This window comes from Natrix helvetica (assembly GCF_964273705.1).
Source record: "Natrix helvetica genome assembly, chromosome: Z".
Classification (NCBI taxonomy): domain Eukaryota; kingdom Metazoa; phylum Chordata; class Lepidosauria; order Squamata; family Natricidae; genus Natrix; species Natrix helvetica.
In genome coordinates, this window is record NC_138554.1 from 48,734,268 (window position 1) to 48,754,819 (window position 20,552).

A 20,552-nucleotide genomic window follows, 5' to 3' on the forward strand; every position below is an offset into this window, starting at 1 on the left:
GACACAAAAGGTTATATATCCCAAAATATTTTGAAAGAATGGGCTACAAATTAGTAACTGCAATGTCAGTAATGCCAGCAATGATGTCTGCTTTTATGGATAGACTATGTCCAAAAGATGTTAAAGAAGGAACAGAGATATGAAACAAATTTTGCCTGATTGATGATGAAACAATAATGATGATTATGACAAATAAAGCAGCCAAAATGGAAAACACACACAAGTCAATAGAATGGCACAGATAAAGACTTTCTACTGGATTTACCAAAAAAAGAAAGAAAAATGTTGGTTAAAGCTTTGAGAATCAAAGTGGAAATATGTGTAAGAAGCATTGGCTTAGATAATGACTCTTAGTAGATATACAGGTAGTCCTCGAGTTGGGAATGTAATGTAACTTGCCCATTCCATTCGTAACCCATGAATCGTGGGAGTAGATCTCTTATCTTATACAGGATCACTCCCTCCTTTCGCCTATGCATTCGCTAATCGAATGTGAGGCTTGTTAAGTGCACATGAGGTATTTCAAGATGGGGAAGGCCATGGGGTGGCCTACCGATGGAACAGACCACCTGCCTAAAATCACCCAAAGCCTCCCCAACCCACTGAAATATTTCGTGCTCCCCACAATTGCTCCCCCACCCAACATGCCATGCTGGGTCACTTACCTTGTGAAGATCTAGCAAGCAGACTCTTCTCCAGCCTCTCAGCTGCGTATGCCCCTTCGGGAAGCTTTTTGGGCCTTCACAGGCCTCATTTTGCCGGCCAAAATGGACCTTCTGAGGGATAAATCTGGTCCTCCGAGGCTCCGTTTGGTCCTCTGTGGGCCTTCATCACAGGTCGAAATGGAACCTCTGCAGGCCATGTCTGGCCCTCCGTGGGCCTCCCACAGCCCATCACAAGCCAAAGAGGAGTTTACGGGGGCCAGATCTTTATATTATTTCTTTCTGTTTCTCTTCTCTCTGAATTTAGTTGTATTTGCTTTTACTACTATAATTAAAAGCTTCAATAAAAGTTACATATATAAATAGGTATGTAAGCATGTTCAGCCAAATGTGCTTATAATTCCCTTGTGGATACACTAAACAAAATAATATTATGAACAGTTCCATATAAGATGTGAAAAAAGGTGTGCATACCCTTAGTCCCAATCACTTAATTTGATATTCATTATAGGACTATGTGCTGCCACATTTCTAAAAAAATTATTCTGGAAACTAGAATCCAAGGTCTTCCTTATTTCACTACACCCAAATTTATTTAATTTATTTATTCAGTGTATTTGGTTGCCTGTCTCAGATACATGAGTCTACACTAAAGAATACCCCGGAAATATCTGTCCCAGTTTAAGTCTTCTCCTCTCTGTTCCATAGCAAGAAAGATTTCTCCTCTGTATTAAAATTCTCAGTTATGTTCATGACTCCTTCTTTTCCCATCCCAGAAAATCACAGATAATATCAAGGGAAAGGTATGCAGCATGGCAGTATGTGCTGTGGCTTGGCTTGTGGCTCATGTCCGAATGCTGGGCTTAGATGAACGAGAGAAGTCACTGCAGATGATTCGACAGCTGGGCAATCCCCTATATGGTGAGAACACCCTGCAATTCTACAGTGAAAGGTAAACAGCAGATCTTGCTTTCTTTAAGAAAAAAAAAACATTGTATACTGTATTTAAATCAGGCCTTCCCAACATTGTTTTGGAATACAGTCCTCATGATTCCCACCCAGCATGGCCTGTGACTTAGAGGCACTTTACAGCACTTTAAAATATAGGGTGAAGGCTACAAGAGTTTGTTTACTGTCCTACTTTGTACCAATCTGCTTTTTCTCCTTATTGGCAAGTTTATCATTTCAGTGTAATAAGGTATTTTATATATAATTGAAATCTGAATCTTGATTTTTACTCCCTTATTTATATATTGCCTTGTTTGAAGTATGAAAACTAGTCTGTAGAATAGGGTAGTCTATAAAGAGTTAAGCAAGGGCATTTTTTCGATATTCCATTCTCCCAGCTACATCTGATATGATTGCTCCAATTCTAAGCTATAGTGTTTTTTTTAAAAAAATCCACTTCCTTTTGGAAAGGATTGTTTTAGAACATTAATTACATAGCCACATCCAAGCAAACCATAAAAGAAAACAAAATGTGATGACTGAATATTTATCCTCTTCCTTCCCTATCCAGAGTGGTGATCATGAGTTCAATCCTTGAGCACATGTGTGCTGATGTTGTTCAGCAGACAGCTGCACAGATTAAATTCCCGGCTACAGGAGTTGACACAATGCCCTATTGGAATCTTCTTCCTGCCAAAAAACCTATAAAAAAAGTGCTGATGAGCATCTTTTCCAAAGTCCTGGAGAAAGGCTGGGTGGACAGCCATTCTATTCATATCTTTGATACACTATTACACATGGGTGGTGTCTATTGGTTCTGCAACAATCTTGTCAAGGTATGGAAAACATGAGAAATATAACTGAAGATCAACAATTTGGAGGATTGAAAAAAGATTTACTAAATTATCGGAGTATCAGGATATTGGTAGTTACAATATGGCTATGTATCAGCTCCAGTGTCAGAGGCCATACTTATATCAGGATTAGTTGCTTGGAAACATTAGTGGGAGGCTGTTGTTAGACTGTTGTGAGAACTAGTTCTGGCAAGATCAGAAGCAAATACCTTGAAACCAGGAATATTCTCTTTGTAGAACAAGGAAGTAGTTATTTTTGTTCAAAACAGGCATGCCTCAAGCTTATTGTGTTGCAGGAAAAAAGGCTGCATGGTTTTGAACTTTTATTTCATTATAAATACAGCTTGCATTTAATATATAGCAGTCATTGGAATAGCTTCATTAGTTCTTGCAGTAAACTTACCACAAATCTGTGTTCTCCAAAGCCCATCTGGGACATTTGATTTATTAAAGCAAATGAAGAGAAACCTGATACGTATGGGTTTCTCTGAGGTTTTTAATGGGCAACTGAATACTGGATTATAGGCCTTTGGTCCGATCATCACAATTCTTATGTTCTTTCTCGCCAAAGTATGAATCTTAGCATATTGAATGCATGAACTGTGTAAACCAGATTAAGATTTTCAGATTGTGGTAGGTTAAAATCTACACTGATTGTTGTAATTCAGTGGAAAATAAGGGCAAAGTTTACTCCTATTTTTCCTTTGCATTATTTTTGCTGCCTCTCTTCTTTTTTTCAGGAACTCCTGAAAGAGACACGGAAAGAGCATGCAATGAGAGCTGTGGAGTTGCTCTACTCTATTTTTTGTCTGGACATGCAGCAGCTCACCCTCACCCTCTTGGGACATATCTTGCCCAATTTGCTTACGGACTCTTCCAAATGGCACATGCTAATGGATCCACCAGGCAAGGCCCTTGCCAAGTAAGAGACAGATCTCAATGAACTACACCAAAAAACTAGATACCTGCAAGCTGAAACTTAATACATAGGGGCTTGTGATTGTTTTGTTATTTTGGAAATGGGACAAATATTGTACTGTGTTATTTCCTGCTGGAAATTCTGCATAGTCAGCTTTTTTATGTTATGATTACAAATAAGTGCATTCCATTGAGGGTAAAGGAATGTGAAATAATGATAATCAAAAGCTTCATTATTTTGATGGAGTAACAAGACTTTAATCTACATTAAAGTCTTGTTACTCCATCAAAATAATGAAGCTTTTAAAGTATATACTGTTAAGGATTGTATATTTTTAAATGCAAAACTAGAACCTTTAGTCCTTCCTTAAGGATTTGTTATTCCTTAATCTAACTGCTCAACCCAGTTAGAAAAGATGCTATGATGTCTTGGGATCACAGGACACAATCTTTTCTTCAGAAATGTATTCTCACACACACTAACAATGAAAAAAAATATTGCGGTGAAAAGAGTGACATGTATTAATTCATTTCAGTTTATTGAGTCTCTTAATACCTACTCAGTCTTCACCAATCTGCAATTCCCAATACATTTGGAGAACACTAGGTAGAGGAAAACTGTTTCACCATTGTATGAGTGAACCATTACTAGAATTTTTTCCCCAGTACACAGACATTTCTTTTATATATATATATTTTTTATTGTTTTTACATTTAAAACAATGCAATACCGCTGCGTGGGAGTGATCATACATTCACATTATGTACAGCTAGTTTCAATCATTAACAATTAATCTACTTAATACATTGTCTGTCCTTCTGTTCAATCACAATATATCCATTTGTTCCAGTCTTGTCATCTTGTCTTATACCAATCATAAAATCTATTCCATACCTCAAAATATTCTGATTCCCCTTTATTTTTAAGTTCAAGAGTGAGCCTATCTGCTTCTGCACAGGCCAACACTTTTCTAATTATATCTAGCTCTGATGGTGTATTTTCTTTTTTCCAATATTGTGCATAGGTTATGCGCGCTGCAGTTAGTATATGTATAATTAGATAAAGTGTATCTTTCTTAAACCCCTCCGGTATTATGCCTAGGAGAAAAGTTTCTGGTTTAAACATAATTTGTTCTCCCACCATTTGTTCTAACCATGATTGAATCATTTTCCAATATTTTTTTGCCTCATTGCACGTCCACCACATATGATAGAAAGTGCCTGGTGTTTTTTTATACTTCCAACAATTTGGGGCCAAATTTTTGAACATTTTGGAAAGCCGTGCTGGAGGGAGATGCCATCTGTAGAACATCTTATAAATATTTTCTTTATACGCTGTAGCCAATGTTAGTTTCTGATTAAGTATCCAAAGTTTTTCCCACTTAGCCAATTCCACACTGTAACCGAAATTTTTCGCCCAGGCGACCATGGTTTCTTTGACATGTTCTTCCTCTAGTTTATATTCCAACAAGAATCTATACAGCACTTTGATCAGTCTGTTTTCTGTCTGTATCAACAGTTTATCTAATGTTGTGTAGTCTTTGGCAATACCTTCGTTCTTCCTATCCTGTGCATACCTTGATTGTATCTGTAAATAAGACCACCATTCTACTTGTACTCCTTGTGATGTCAATTCTGATCTGGTTTTGATCTCCCCCTGCCTGTTCAATAACTCTTTATATGTGACTATATTTTCCATGTTGATTAAATTTGGGTGTATGTATGCTTCCATCGTAGATAGCCAAATAGGTATTTTGGTATAGTGGTCATGTTTAATTTTGTTCCATATTATTAACAGAGATTGTCTGATGTAATGTCTACTAAAATATTTGTGTGCAGATCCTTTTTCATACCAGAGGAAGGCATGCCAGCCTGCTTGGAGGTCATGGCCTTCCAATTTGAGTAATCTTTTATTTCTCAGCATTATCCATTCCCTTAGCCATGTTAATATGGCTGCAGTATAATAGAGTTCCCAATCTGGTATGCCAAATCCACTCCCAAGTACACAGACATTTCTATTGGTCAGCATCACAGGTTTTTTTTCCGGGATAGCAGTGAATGTTTTGCTTTGGATCCAGTACAGAAATGAAGCCTATTTATTTATTGATAGATAGGTTCTAAATATGGTGTAGGATTCTTTGATTTTCTAATATAATTTGAGATTGTCAATCCATTTCCTCGATCTTGTAAAAAACAGAAGAAGTTAGTATAACCCAGCCTTAAAGTTGACTTTCTTTTTGTCCCCTATCAGATTATCTGTATGGTGTGCTTCAAGTTCTTATTCCTCCCACAATAAGGGACAGGTATCTCCCTGGCAGCGAAAGAGACACCGAGAAGACATAGAGGTACACTGGAATTACTGTAAGACAAGGGTCCCCAATCACTGGGCTGCAGGCAGTACTAGGCCGCAGCCTATTCAGAACTGGGCCATGTGAGAGGTGGCCTGGCGTGCACGTGTACATAACTCAACTCGTGATTGGCAGGCGGCATACATGCATGCATGTGCAGCTCCACTTGTAGTCAAGCTGCATGTGAATACATGTGTATGCTGGTCCACTACTCACACAAGTTGAGTTGCATATGCATGCACACCAGCATGGCCCAGTTCCCCTCTCCCCCAAACCACCAAGCTGCAAAGTTGGGGACCACTACTCTAAGACATTGGGAAAAAATAAAAAAGGCTGGAGATTGACCAGAGAGAATGAAGTTGGTGAACTTAAAAATGTAAGAATGAATGTTTGAGAATAGGGTAAAGAAAGTTTTGGAAAGTATTCTTGTGATTAATAACTTGTTGCAACCATTTTTAGCTATAATATCTAAATATCTAATTTTTTTTAAATAAAAATCCACAATACGAAAAAGATGTTGAGATTCTAGAAAGGGTTCAGAGAAGAACAACAAAGATGATTAGGGGGTTGGCACAGTGGTGGGATTCAATTATTTTTACTACTGGTTCTGTGGGCATGGCTTGGTGGGTGTGGAATGACTTTGTGGGCAAGGCTTGGTGGGCATGACAGGGGAAGGATACTGTAAAATCTCCATTCCCTCCCCACTCCAGGGGAAGGTTACTGCAAAATCCCCATTTCCTCCCGATCAGCTGGGACTCAGGAGGCAGAGAATAGATGGGGGTGGGGCCAGTCAGAGGTGGTATTTACCAGTTCTCTGAACTACTCAAAATTTCCGCTACCAGGGGAGGTGAGCCAGGCGTCGCGACGACACAATGTGCGGTCTCGATAGTCCAAGACTGCCGTTGATTCTTTTGCCGCTGTAACGGTCCGTATGGACCTAAGCCATCCCGAAGAGACGGTGAAAGGGAGACAAATCCTTGGTGGTCACAGGGATATCGCAAAGTCCCTGTTTGACCCAAGAGAAGCTCTCCAAATTGGCAGTAAATAGACAGAGTCGGAGACGGCTCCGGAGGAAAGGCAGTGAAAATGAAAGTGAGTCGATCGGGTGAGATTTTTTTGAGAATGACTGCCCAAGGGAAAAACTTTTTTTTAAGATAAATTAGTCCTTTAAGCTAAGAACAAAGCGGCGAAATTTATCTTAATTGGACTGCCTTAGAAAGTTTTTCTTCTTCTTTTTCTATGTAACAACGTTTTGTGGATTGAAGTGATTGTTTGCTTCCTGTTTCTCCTCTCAAGTGAAGGAATTGATTTTTTTTTCTAGTTCTTGTTACTTTATTTTTTGGCTGAACTAAAACCCTTTTTTTATCTTAACTCTTCCTCCTACTGTTTATTAAATTCTATTAAAGACACTTTAGACTCTAAAGTCTCCATCCTACTAGGCCAATAAAGAATTCTATCTATGTACCCGCTGTTTTTTCTGTACTTTCGGCAGGGTCTATGTTGACCCATTCCTGCTTAGATTGGGAAGCCAGCAGGGGGCAGCCTTCTCATTATCAATTTAGTGCTGCCATTTCTTTGCAGGATATCTCAACACTGGAAAGTCACTGCAGGGTTAAATTGCTGTGGATGCTGGATAGAGAGTCAGACGAACAAGCAGGCTGTCAGAGGGCAGCGGAGGTAGGTTGGCTCTGCCCCAAACCGAACCGGCAATTTGGCTGCAGCAGGTGATGAGATGGAGGGTGGGGAGGCAGGGGCAGGCAGGACCAAGTGCCAAGACTTTATTTAAAGTTTATTTAAAGCCACAGGGCTCTGCAATGTTTTTTTTAAGTGCCAAGGCTTCGCAAGGTTTCTTTTAAAGCCACAGGGCTTGTAGAGTGGCACAGACCAAAGCTTGGCAAGGCTCAGAGGCAACAGCGGGGTGTATCAAAATAGGAAGCCCCCATCTGCCACTGCCTTCCCACTCTCCACCTATCTCCTGCTGCAGCCAAACTGTGTTTGTGGCGGAGCCAACCTACCTCTGCCGCCTTCTGACAGCCTGCTTGCTCATCTGGCTCTCCATCCAGCACTGGCAGCAAGTTATCCCCACAGTGACTTTCCAGTGTTGTGATATCCTGCAAAAAAATGGCGACACTGAGTTAATGGTGCTAAAAATGTTGCCCCCTGCTGGCTGCCCCAAGCTAAGCAGGAACAAGTCATCATAGACCAGCAATGGCGAAACTTTTTTGTCTCGGGTGCCAAAAGCTTACCCACTATCATGCTTGCCACCCCCCTAATTTAATGCCCCCCTGGCCTGTGTCCCTTGCGCATGTGCACGTACACCATTCCCCTGCTGCCCTGCGCATGTGCGCATGGCTTTCTTGGAGGAAACGGCCTGCTTTCCAACTTTCAGTGGGCCCGGTAGGTCTGTTTTTCACCCTCCCCAGGCTCCAGAGACTTTTTAGGAGCCTGGGGAGGGCGAAAAATGGCCCAACATGCAAACTGGAAGTTTGGGAACGAACTTCTGGGTTGCCCGTTGGGCCATTTTTCTCCCTCCGGAGGCTTCAGGAAAGCCTCTGGAGGGTGAAAAATGCCCCAAAATCAACTGGCGCGGCTGGAGCTGACAGGGCAATACCTCGTATGCCCTCAGAAATCGCTCTGCGTGCCACCTGTGGCACTCAGGCCATAGGTTCGCCATCACGGTCATAAACTATGCAGGGGGGAAAGGGAGGGGGGAAATAGAAGAGAAAAGAAGCAATAACAAAAACAATAAATTGCTTCATCTCACCAGGTTATTATATTACCTCTTCACCTTGTAAAGTTACAGGTATTTTTTTTTCTCCCTATACCCTAGCTTTTTCTATTCTCAATCCAAAAATCATCATCTTTTCAGACCAGGTTCCTCAAAAAGTCTGCTGGAAGCCACCAAAAGTATCAAATAGCTTATCCGTGTTCAAATAGTCCAACTTTATATGTCTTTATATGGCGTCATAGGATTTGATCTTTCAACACTCTTCAATATTTAAAAGAAGTCTTCAAAGTTTTGTAAATTGCACAAAGTAACATCATTAGAGGATTTCTTCTTGGAACCATTCGATATCCAGATTTGTTTCTTCCAATAAAGAGGCATCATGCAGAATTTCTTCTTCTCACTATCCATTCATCAAGCATCAGTTTCTAATAAGAGCTTAGTTCTATTTCAGTTGTTTCCCAGCAGTATATTGATTATATACATGTTTCTCAAGTGTTAAGAGCCGTGGTGGTGCAATGGTTAGAATGCAGTACTGCAAGGCTAACTCACTGCTCACTCCAGGAGTTCAATTCTGACCAGCTCAAGGTTGACTCAGCCTTTCATCCTTCCAAAGTTGGCAAAATGAGAACCCAAATTGTTGGGGGCAATATGCTGACTATGTAAAACGCTTAGAGAGGGCTGTAAAGCATTGTGAAGCAGTATATAAAAGTGCAATTACTATGTGCTATTTTATTATATCAAAAGTAACCAATTCCAAATCTGATCAATTTAAAACTTTCTTAAATCAAAATATTTTTCTGCTTTTGGCCAATTGAATATTATTTTAAACTTTTGAGACTATTTATCAAATCAAATAAAGTCTTTATTATGATCAAAGTCTGGCATAAAAAGGGTGGGGTACAAAGAATTAAAAAGCATAATGCATATAATAAAAATATAACAAATGCTCTATAATAAAGAGCTAGGGGTTTAAAACTGGTTTCTGGCACAGATCATCTGACATATTTTCAATGCTGTTCTGTAGAACCTGGCAATATTATATGTTGTGGCAAAGTTCATATGTAAAAGCAGCAGGGAAGTGTAAATTAGTTCTCACCAGGTGTGAAATTAAGCTTGCCGTTAGAAGTTCTCTAATATCTGATAAAATAGTTACACTGAACATTTCCCAAAGTGACTAGAGAGTGAATTTGACTGGGTTTGTGTCCGTGAAAGTCTCCATGACTGCTGAGAGCACAGATATCGTCTCCCTCAGCTTAGAATCAAACCCAACTATTATAGAACCCTTGTAATTATAGTGTTAGAATCCTTGTTCCTGTTATGTAGGTAGTCTTCGACTTACAACCGCAATTGTGACTGGAATTTTGATCATAAGTCATTGCAGTTGTAAGTAGAGGCACTGTGTGACTGGACCTATTGTTTTTACTGCTTTTACGATACTCGCTAAGTGAATTGTGGTTGTAAACCCAAATCCTAGGGTCATTAAGAGATTCACACAGTAAATAACCAAATCAAAGTGGGAAAACATGTTGCCAATCTCATCACATGACTGAGAGACGCTACAATCGGTTGTAAATGCAAGCCAGTTGCCAAGTGCCAAAAATGTGGGATTATGCTGCCGTTAAAATGCAATATTTTATCACAGCCAAAAGTTTTTACAGGCCACACACATTGCTCTTTCCAAGATCCTATTAACTTCAAACAGTCATTAAATGAATCATGGTAAATTGACAATTACCTCTTAAAACTATAGCTTTTCAGATATTGTTGAACTATATCCCCAATATCTCCTTTCATTAACTATGCTGACTAGGCCTATTATGAATTATAGTTTAGTGACAACTAGGAGTTACCATTATAGATTAGGTCAATTTTCACTTATCTCTGTCCTGCAAGATAAGTCGGTATAATGTGCATACTTTTGCAGAAGAAGTGTTAGGGCAGCAGTGGTCTTTGAATCAGAGATTTATGTGCCACAACTCAGGTTCTTAATTATCATACATTTCTTGCACACTTCTCTTCATACATTGCAAAAGAAGGAAGTATCAAAATACAGTGTGTGAATCATCCTTAATTAGCCTGCTTGACATGGAATCTGAGTTTGTACTACAAGCTCATACTTGAATGGGAGGATGAGGCCTTCTTTGGTTTGCATTTTGTTAACAGTAACTGCAGTTTGGTCTTTGGGGGGGGCGGGTGTCATCCTCTTCCAGGATTATATCAGTCTTTTTCCACTGGATGATACTCAGCCATCAAAACTCATGCGCCTGCTCAGCTCCAACGAGGAAGACACCAGCGTTCTGTCTAGCCCCAGTAAGTGGAATCACGGTGAGGAATCTTTTCTGGAACTTGCCTTATTCAGCTCATTCAGCTTGCTTGTCCTCCCCCCACCCTCCCTCAAATGTTTAACGAGAATACTACAGAAAAAGAAAACCAGGAAAAGACTATCAAATGAAAAATGACTGTGACAGCAAGACATTTACAGCATTAGTCAGAGCTTCATAGAGATGAAGAATATGATTGTTCATCGCCTTGGACTCTTGCCCAACGTTTGTTGTTGTCATAGTATTTGCGATTTCCTCTTATTTCATTATGCTTTCTTGTGATTTCACTTTTTCCTCTATAACTTTGCAATTTGGGAGTTTTTAATGTGCTGATTCTTCCTTTCATTGAAGTTTAAGATTTCTCTTCCTTTTCTGCTGTAATAGTTACGGGAGCTTAATAGGAAAAACAAAAGACAATAGTATAACCAAGAGTAAATGTGTGGGTGTGTGGGAGTCATGACAGAATTGGAATTATAACCTTTTCTAATTCAAATTCTGCCATGCCCCCCCCCCACTTTTTCCCCTCTTGGTTATAGGGTGCAGAGTATATAGATCTGCTCTATTTATTTGCATGGGTCTCCTCTTGGTTATAAAGTCTATTCTGAAGCTGATCAACCAAGTAAATGGCCTAAGTGGAAGTAGTTCACCTTAGCTTAATTGTGAACCATTTCAAAATTATCTGTGATCAGAAACAGATGTTTTCCTCCAAGAGGAGACAACAGACGGGAGTAGCAGAAAAGGCAGTTATAGCCTTGTCTAGACTCATTTGATAACATAAAGCAGCCATAACAATGATCATGATAATATTTTGCATTTATATTGGTCTTTCCCAAGCTAGTGCTCTCCAAAACTGCTGGGCTATAATTCTCATAATTCATAGCCATCTGCTGGTCTTAGGAATTGTAATCTGGACAACCATTTGGCAAAGACTGAATCGTATAATACCTGTTTAAACTGTTTCACATACCACCTTCTTTGTAATTCTTCTGACAGTCCCTAAATATTTATCAGTGTTGTTATCTCCATTGTTACGAAGCCTGCTGTATAAGTTTCTCTGATGGTGAAATATACTTCTGAAGATTCCAGTGGAACACTCGGAAATATTTTAATACTGCTGTTAAAACTGGGTTGAATAATACCATCAGACATTGAGAACGACAGTCTACTTCATTAATTTGATTTGTTTAATAATGATAAAACAGAAATCCAGCAGCAACCTTATTTTGGTCACTGAAAGCTCTGTGACTGATTGCCACAAAAGGGGAAGTGTTAGGAAGTTCTGTTTAGGCAAATCTCCTTGATTGATAGGCACATATAGACTTTAGAAAGAATGCAGTAGGCGCTATCACAAAATGGTTGCCTTTTGCAGTTTACAAAAACCTACTCATTAGAAGACAAATTTGGGAAAGGAGTTCCTGCCAGATACTATTCCATCTAGTATGCTCTTGACCACTGTAAGTGATTTGTATTTTTTTGTGGGTGTTTATAAGCAAAATATTGGGCTGCAACCTTGTCATTTTTTTAAAGTGCTTATGAGCCTTAATGAGGATTAGATATTTTATTTATAAAGATTATACTTGATGCTAATGCACATAAACACATCATTACAATTAAAAGCATCTAACAAAATTCAGGTTGGAAAAAGTCTTCCTCATTTAGTCTGCATCTTCATAGGTAAGTTTCTAGTTATGGGAATGGTTTGTTTCTCTTTTTTTCAGCAGACCGCACAATGAGCACTTCGCTTTCTGCCTCGCAACTCCACACAGTCAGCATGCGTGATCCCCTTAACAGAGTTCTTGGTAAGTTCTTCAGCTTTCACTAAAAACGCCAGAGGTAAAAAATTCCCCAAGGAGGCCAAAAGATTACTTTGGCCAGCAGTCCATATTGTGCAAGAGCTTCCCAAACGAAAGGATAAATAGGACCTTTGTTAGAGAGATCTCAGATATTTTATTTCAGCCCAAGATCAGAAAAACAGAAAGATAGCATCACATGCGCTACAACAAAATCTGTGAGATATCTAAATGCCAAAGAAATTATAACCAATTGTATAAAGAAGAGTTTGAAAGGTGCCATTTCGGTCTGGAATTAAAGAAAGAAATAGTTTCCAGAACAATAACATAGTTATTCCATGACAAAAGTGCAGCAAAGAGTTTTGAAGTATCTTCTTCATAATTACTGAGGTGAGAATCAATACTATACATAGTTTTCCAAATCACATGGCAAGCTCTGCTGGTCAGCAGAATTTTTCGTGGCTAGAAGTCAAAGACAAGGAGTTCGTATACTGTATGCTGAGTTCTTTAAGTGAGCTTTGGGGTGTTAACAAAAATTATCCATTTACCCTAACCACTCAGTTTTACAGCCCTCCATAAGGCATGCAGAAATGTAGAGTTGATACAGCTTTCTTGTTATGACAATGGAATTAAAATTTAACTATTACCAAGCCTCTTTGAGTTTGAAATGCAAGCATGTTTTTTTGTTCATCTGTTTTTCTGAATTCTGGAATCAATGAGAAAAGCTGGTGTCTCAAAAGTTCAATAAGTGATTTATACAGAGTTAGATCATACTTTTGAATAGTGAAAGAAAAATATTTATAGTGTTAAACATCACATGATATTTAAAAAACAGTAATACAAACCAATCACTATTTGGAGAGGACAAAACTAAAATGGGGTAAAGAATGAAACTCTTAATTTAATAAATTTTTAGCTTTAGCTTCACCAGAATGGCATTTTTAGAAATTCAAGTATATGGTACTTAGAAAGAATAATCACTGCAGCTTTGCTTTTACCGATAAAAAAAATTAAGAGTCATTGTTCAGTCTCCCATCCTCCAAACTAAAAAAAAAAGGGAGATGACTGTTTACCATAATGAACTAAGATGGATTTTATTAGCATCTTTTCTTTGCAAGCTATTACTTCTGAAAAATATGTAAAACCTTGCTTCTGAATTGAAAAATCCTAGCACCTAACATTTTGAAGTGGTGTCTTAACATAGAAAGAATGGTGTCATGCAAAGAAAGAATAAATAAATAAAAGAAACTCTTCAATATAATAGATGTCAAGTATGCTTGCAAGCAAAGTTGTTAAGAAATACGTTTCACTGATTTATTTCTGAATCTGTGTGCATGAGCTTATACTTTGTGAGATAAAACTGTGATCCAAGAAAGCTGTTTTAAAATCTAAATTCTGCACCAAATTCATTGTTGTGGCCTTACACTAGCTGTAATTTTTTTGAAATCAATATGGAACTACCAGTACAGCAGGTGGCAACTCCTAGACCCCTTAGCTGGTCTTAAAAAAGCTATGCAGAACTAGAAATACCTAAGGAGCCAGTGGCAAACCACAAATGTGAGTATTTGTAGTTACAAAAAAACAAGCTTGGCTCAAGAAAAGTTGAACATTATCTTGACTTTGATGCCTCGTAGGATTATCTGCTGCTGTGTATGCCACCCAAGGACAATTATTATTTATTTTCCCATATGCATTCTACTCCCCAGCCAACCTCTTCTTGCTGATCTCTTCCATCTTGGGAGCCAAGACAGCTGGAACACATACCCAGTTTGTGCAATGGTTCATGGAAGAATGTGTGGATTGCTTGGAACAAGGAAGCCGTGGCAGCATCCTACAGTTTATGCCTTTCACCATGGTAAGCCAGTTCCATTTTTTTATTAGGCAAGACGCCCATTGTTCTTCAAATTTTCCTTTTGAGTGTGTCTTCTTAACGGCGCCCCCTGTAGTATGCCCTTTTTAAATAGCCTCCCATTAGATACCCCCGCCCCCCAATAAATACCGGATTATCTGCTACTTCCATCCAGACCTCAATCTTCTGGTGAGGATGGGGTGTTTTTTTCCAAGCAGAGTTACTTTCCATATTTGCATAATATATTTTTGTATTTTTGAATCCTTAAAGTATCACTTCCAAAGTGATTTCTTCTGGATGTCATTGTTATTGGGGATGTGGGCTGCTAAAGCACCAGCCATCTCTAATTTGCAAATGTTCAGCATTTTGCAAATTGTAAAAATGTCTCCTTTATACGTTGTTTGATTTTTCTGACACTAGAGGGAATCAGTTGGCAAAAAATAATAGTATTAAAAGCAATTGGAATGTTTTAAGTGGGGATCTTTTGTGTGTTATCTAAAACTAGGCCCACTGCAGAGTATTATTTTGGGATAAACATGTAGTGGGTTGCAGAATAAAATCCATAATCTTTAGATGTTAGAAAATGAAATATATTAATTTTGTAGATGTTAAAAACGCAAGAAAATAAAAGAATGGAATATTTTATCTGTATAAATATTTTGTTATTACTAATGTATGGAAATATTATAAAAACTATAAATATTTATAAGTATTTCTTGAATCCAACCATTTTTTTAAAAGCTCAAATCAAACACAGTATCTCCATATTTGTATAAAATCTATTAAGGGAACAATACAATCCATTTTTATTTTGAGGAAAAATGCTTCATAGACAGAGCCAAACCCCAGTTTTATCCCATGGGAGATTATGTTCTTCTATGCAAACTAAAATCTGAGATTATATTGCACCCCAGCATACTCTTGCCCTATAAAATATGCTCTTATACACTGAGGATGCAAATATAACTTTCTCCCCTTCCCCCCCAAAAAGTATTAAGATGGATCCTAGCTATTACTAATTGCCAAGATAAGGAGCTTTGCTAATATGCTCTTATAATCTTCTTGATTAAAATAAGTTTTACTAGTAAAACTAACTCACATAGGCTCTTCTTTACTCTCACTCACATCTATAATTTTTACCTTCCTCTTTACCAGCCATAAAACTGAATAATATGCAGTATGGTGCATATAAAACTCAGACTAACCAAAAAGCAAGAAAAAGGAAGAAACCCAGATCAGGAAATTAATACCATTTTCTTTTTAAAATTCATACATACTTTTCTTTTATATTTTCAATAAGTAACAGCTTATTTTAATTATTAATATTTATATTTCTATGATACTGTTCCAAGATAATAAATATGTACATGTGCATTAATCAACTGTACATACATACCTTGTTTCCATGAAACAAGACCTCCCCGGATAATAAGCTCAATCGGGGTTTTGAGCGCAGGCGCTAAAATAAGACCTCCCCTGAAAATAAGCCCGCCACAAAAATATTGCAACCCAGCAGCAGACATGAGGTGACCATGCTCGCTGCTTCCTGCACCTCAAAAATAATAAGACTTCTCCGAAAATAAGGCCAAGGGCTTATTTTGGGGGGGGGGCAAAAGAAAATAAGACCCTGTCTTATTTTTGGGGAAACACAGTATATACATACATTTCTAGAGCTTACCATAAGGAATTCAACATTATAGATAAGAGCTTTAGTTTTTACAGATTGATTCTTCAGAGATGTGGGCTACTTGGAGAAGGCTTTTTGCTACTGTATGCTTTTGGTCAACTGATTTATTTGTTATTCCTGGCCAGGTCTCGGAATTGGTGAAAGCATCAAATATGTCCAGCCCTAAAATCGTACTGGCCATCACAGACCTCAGCTTGCCTCTGGGTCGTCGAGTGGCTGCCCAAGCCATTGCTGCCTTATGATCTTCCCATTACCTTACAAGGACCAGAGGCAAAATCACAAGAGGCAGGAAACAGTGGAGAAAACTCTTTTCAAAGTTGTTCCATAGAAGCAGGAGCTGCACCTCTGATGAAGTACATAACCAAGTTGGCTTCCAATGCAGTCCAGAACTCTCCAACAGGAACTTGCCAGGCTTGCTAAACCAAGTATTGAACTTTTTTTTTTGCTTTCAAATAGCATCATCCACAGTGCCAGTGACACCTCTCTTAAGTTGTTCATTGATATTTGTAGAATAAAATAAAAATTATTTTGATTTGCCTTATTTTATAAGCAACATTTTCCTCCTGTTTATTATCAAATGCCCAAAAGGAGCTGCATTCTTAGTCAATGTCTCAGCCAACACTCCAGAAGATAGGCTTAAGATACAGAAGGATCTTGACAAACTTGAACATTGGACACTATCTAATAAAATGAAATTCAATGGTGAAAAGGGTAAGGTTCTACATTTAGGCAACAAAAACGGAATGCACAGGTACAGTATAGGTGGTACCTTTCTCAGTAGTAGTAACTGTGAAAGGGATCTTGGAGTCCTAGTGGACAACCATTTAAATATGAGCCAGCAGTGTACAGCAGCTGCCAAAAAAGCCAACACAGTTCTAGGCTACATAAACAGAGGGATAGAATCAAGATCACGTGAAGTGTTAATACCACTTTATAATGCCTTGGTAAGGCCACACTTGGAATACTGCATTCAGTTCTGGTCGCCACGATGTAGAAAAGATGTGGAGACTCTAGAAAGAGCAGAGAAGAGCAACAAAGATGATTAGGGGACTGGAAACTAAAACATATGAAGAACGGTTGCAGGAACTGGATATGTTTAGCTTAAGAGAAAGAAGGACTAGGGGAGACATAGCAGTGTTCCAATATCTCAGGGGTTGCCACAAAGAAGAGGGGGTCAAACTATTCTCCAAGGCACCTGAGGGTAGAACAAGAAGCAACGGGTGGAAACTAATCAAGGAGAGAAGCAACTTAGAACTGAGGAGAAATTTCCTGACAGAACAATTAATCAGTAGAGCAGCTTGCCTCCAGAAGTTGTGAATGCCCCAACACTGCAAGTTGTGTGCTTTCTTCAAGCCTTCAAGCCTTCAATATATATATTGAACAAGGCACACATGCCCTCCATGCCCTCTCATAAGATTTACCAAACAGAATACTTTATTCAAAATAAGAGCATGTATGCAAATAGCACAATTCCCAGTGTTGTCAATTTCTTTCCTTTTGTAGAACTCGCATATCAACAGAACTTTTCTGATTTAAAATGGTACAAAACTTGCATAATGTACTTCAATATTAAATTTTATTACAGTTTTAGATTTTTGGTCTGGCTTGGAAAAAAAATCTCAAATTCCAATATAATTTGGAAATTTCTGAATTTCAGAAAATTCATTTTAAATATGAACAACACAATATACCTCATGTATTTTTTTTAATTCCTTTGGCAGGGGAGGAATACTATATTTAAAAAAATACACTGGCTAAAGTAATTATTTACTAGTAAGACATTGCATCTCAAAAAAGTGATTGTCTTATAGAGTTGATCCAATAAGAAGTATCTATTCAACATATCGTCTTAAGAATCCTGTCACACAAAACGGGCAGGCTGCTAGTGAAAGTATGCAGGGTTATTCATATTGAATCATAGCCCCTCCTGCTGTCAAGTATAGTCTGTTATGTGACACAGTGTAGAAAGTACATAGGCCTGGGTCTAGAACTTTTGCTGAAAGAGAATTGCAGTGGGCCTTGACTTGCTTTGGATTTGAACTTTCTCATGTTAGAAGTCCTCATGGCAGGGGTGAGCCAAAGCATAGAATCCCAGCAGCCCTTCGGTCCACATGGACTCCATGCTCTGGCTCACCTGAGCCACAGGGACTTCTAACTTGAAAAGATTCAAGCCTAAAGCAAGACAAGCTCCCCCTCCTGGTGAGTTGTCCCGTGGCAAATCTTCCACAATGTGTTGTCCCATTCTATCTAGGATCTTATTCTTTTTTTATTCCCCCCATAGTTATAAGTTGTCATTTTGCAGGTGTGATAACTATAGATAACATGTATTAGGTTTTTTTTTAAAGGACTTTTGCGGCCAAGATCACCATCTAAGAAGAATCTTCCATCTTTGTAAATACTGTACATGCCATGTTCTTTTCACTTCTGCTGTCTGCCTGGAGCCTGTCTGCTTCCTCCGATGATAATCTGAGATAGCAGTCAGCCTTTGTGTTTGCAGAATGAGTTGATGCTCAGTTGTTCCTTTTCCTTTTTTTTTTCCTGCAGAAAATTAGGTATAATCTGGCAGCTTCAACATCTTCCTAGTGATGATTGTATATTAAGTTCCAATTTCCATTTTTAAGCTGACTTTAAAATATACAGTAGGTCTAGTAGTCATAATACCTCACTTAAGTGTTTGTTCTTACTTATCTGCTTTATCTCTGGGGGGTTTTCTACCACTAGTCTCATGTACTATAGAATTCTAGTGCATTTCTAATCCTGTACATACATGCACTTGTATACACACAAGATATTTTCGTTGGTCCTATATTTAAACCTGTGGCTTGTGCTTTCTATTCTCCCACCACTTAGTATAAAAATCTTAGTAATATTTCAGGATTTTGAACCCACAAATGAGACATGATTATTGTAATAGTATTGTCCAATTTTATTTTCTACGTATGTTTGTTCAAGAACATTGTGGGTGTCATCATTTCTCCTGAATGCAGTCCTACAACCCGCAACCCCACTGCAGTTCAGTTCCTAAGACGTGAACGGAATACTTTTCCATTCAAGTATTACGTAAGGGTTTCCAGTTAGATTGTACACAATTTGATTGGTGCATGAGGTCATCATCATATTTGCTGCAACAAGCAAGCTGACAGGAGACAACTAGGCAGTGGCCTAATCACATGAAAAAGTTGGCCAATCACAGAAGAGGAATACTGCTGATCCAATCCAAATGAGGAAATGTAACAAGAATTGTGGTTTGAACTTGATGCAAGGGATCTCCTTTGACCTGGTTAGCTTTGAGTCTAGGAAGAACATGCTGCTCTTGGACCATGAGTTGTGTTTCCTTCCTGTTTAGCTGCAGAAGGAAGCAGTGGTTGAGCTTGAAAGCCTGCAGAACATCAAGGACAGCTTAGGGAATATACTCAGGCTGACACAAGACAGCAGCTATACTGTAATGAAAAATGCTTACTTAATCTTCCTTCAGATTTCTTGTGAATGAAATGTTTAGAAACTAGATGACTGGTCTAATACAATGCAACTTTCTGGAGTTGATGATATTTGAAAGATGTATGGAAGAATTTTGTAACTTATTTTTTTGCCACATATTAAGCAGTGCTGCAACTAAAATGCAACAGTTGATTGAGTTCCGTTGGTTAATCAAAGTTGTTGGGATAATTGAGGCCATGTTTGCAGAGCCACTCTTTTAAGACTTGATGAGTATAAATAGTCACCAAACTTCCAATGTTTTCCCTTTTCCTCTTTCCTATATAGTAGCAGTCTCAATAGAAGAATTCTGCCTCCATTAAGTGACAAAGGATTGGCAAAGAAGGCTACTAACTGCAATAAGTTTGAAGGCTTGCATTGATTAATTGTACAAAGCTAATAAACTAACCAGAATACACCAAGTGACATACAATTCCCATCTCCATAATTTAGATTAAAACAAAGTACAAAGCACATAAATCCATAAAAATGACACATGTGCGCACACACGCACAAAGTAACAGCCCAACCAGAAATTTAAAAGCTTCGATTGCTAAAGAGAGCAATGTTCATGGTTGATGGGTAATTGGGTGAAGTTGGATCTTAATGGGGAATTGAAGAAAATTCTTCCTAAATGTTGAATGAACAATGACCTTAATTTATTTGCTGAATTAAAATGCTGCAATATTTCATTTAATGTACTTAAATTGTACAATGAAGCAATCAAAACCTTAATAGTGGGCGAAAAAAGCAAAGTATAGCAGCTAGGTAGGAATAACAATAATGAAAAAAATTAATTTCAGTAATAGAGTGCTTTTTTGAATGTTCACAGCTCCTCATATTCATTCTCAGAAATTAATAATATTGTATTAAAGTTGTGAAATATTTAGTAATCCTTTAGCAATTTTCCTAAGAATAAGTACAAGCTGAAAATGCATTGTATTCCCACCTTTTTCATCTCTCTTTTTTCTCT

General features: G+C 38.2%; 1 protein-coding gene across 4 annotated transcripts in view; it reads left to right on the forward strand.

Moving 5' to 3' along the window:
* MED24 (mediator complex subunit 24) overlaps nucleotides 1-16,646 on the forward strand; it is a 74,219-nt gene extending 57,573 nt beyond the window's left edge. The window contains exons 19-26 of one of the 4 annotated variants that reach the window (XM_081969737.1): nucleotides 1,439-1,614; nucleotides 2,182-2,446; nucleotides 3,205-3,386; nucleotides 5,634-5,727; nucleotides 10,669-10,783; nucleotides 12,498-12,578; nucleotides 14,276-14,424; nucleotides 16,231-16,646. In XM_081969737.1, the coding sequence (XP_081825863.1) occupies nucleotides 1,439-1,614; nucleotides 2,182-2,446; nucleotides 3,205-3,386; nucleotides 5,634-5,727; nucleotides 10,669-10,783; nucleotides 12,498-12,578; nucleotides 14,276-14,424; nucleotides 16,231-16,347 (1,179 nt within the window). In that variant the 3' untranslated portion in view covers nucleotides 16,348-16,646. The remainder of the gene's footprint in view (nucleotides 1-1,438; nucleotides 1,615-2,181; nucleotides 2,447-3,204; nucleotides 3,387-5,633; nucleotides 5,728-10,668; nucleotides 10,784-12,497; nucleotides 12,579-14,275; nucleotides 14,425-16,230) is intronic. The other 3 variants (XM_081969738.1, XM_081969739.1, XM_081969740.1) reach the window with 3 other exon arrangements.
* The last annotated feature ends 3,906 nt before the right edge of the window (nucleotides 16,647-20,552 follow it).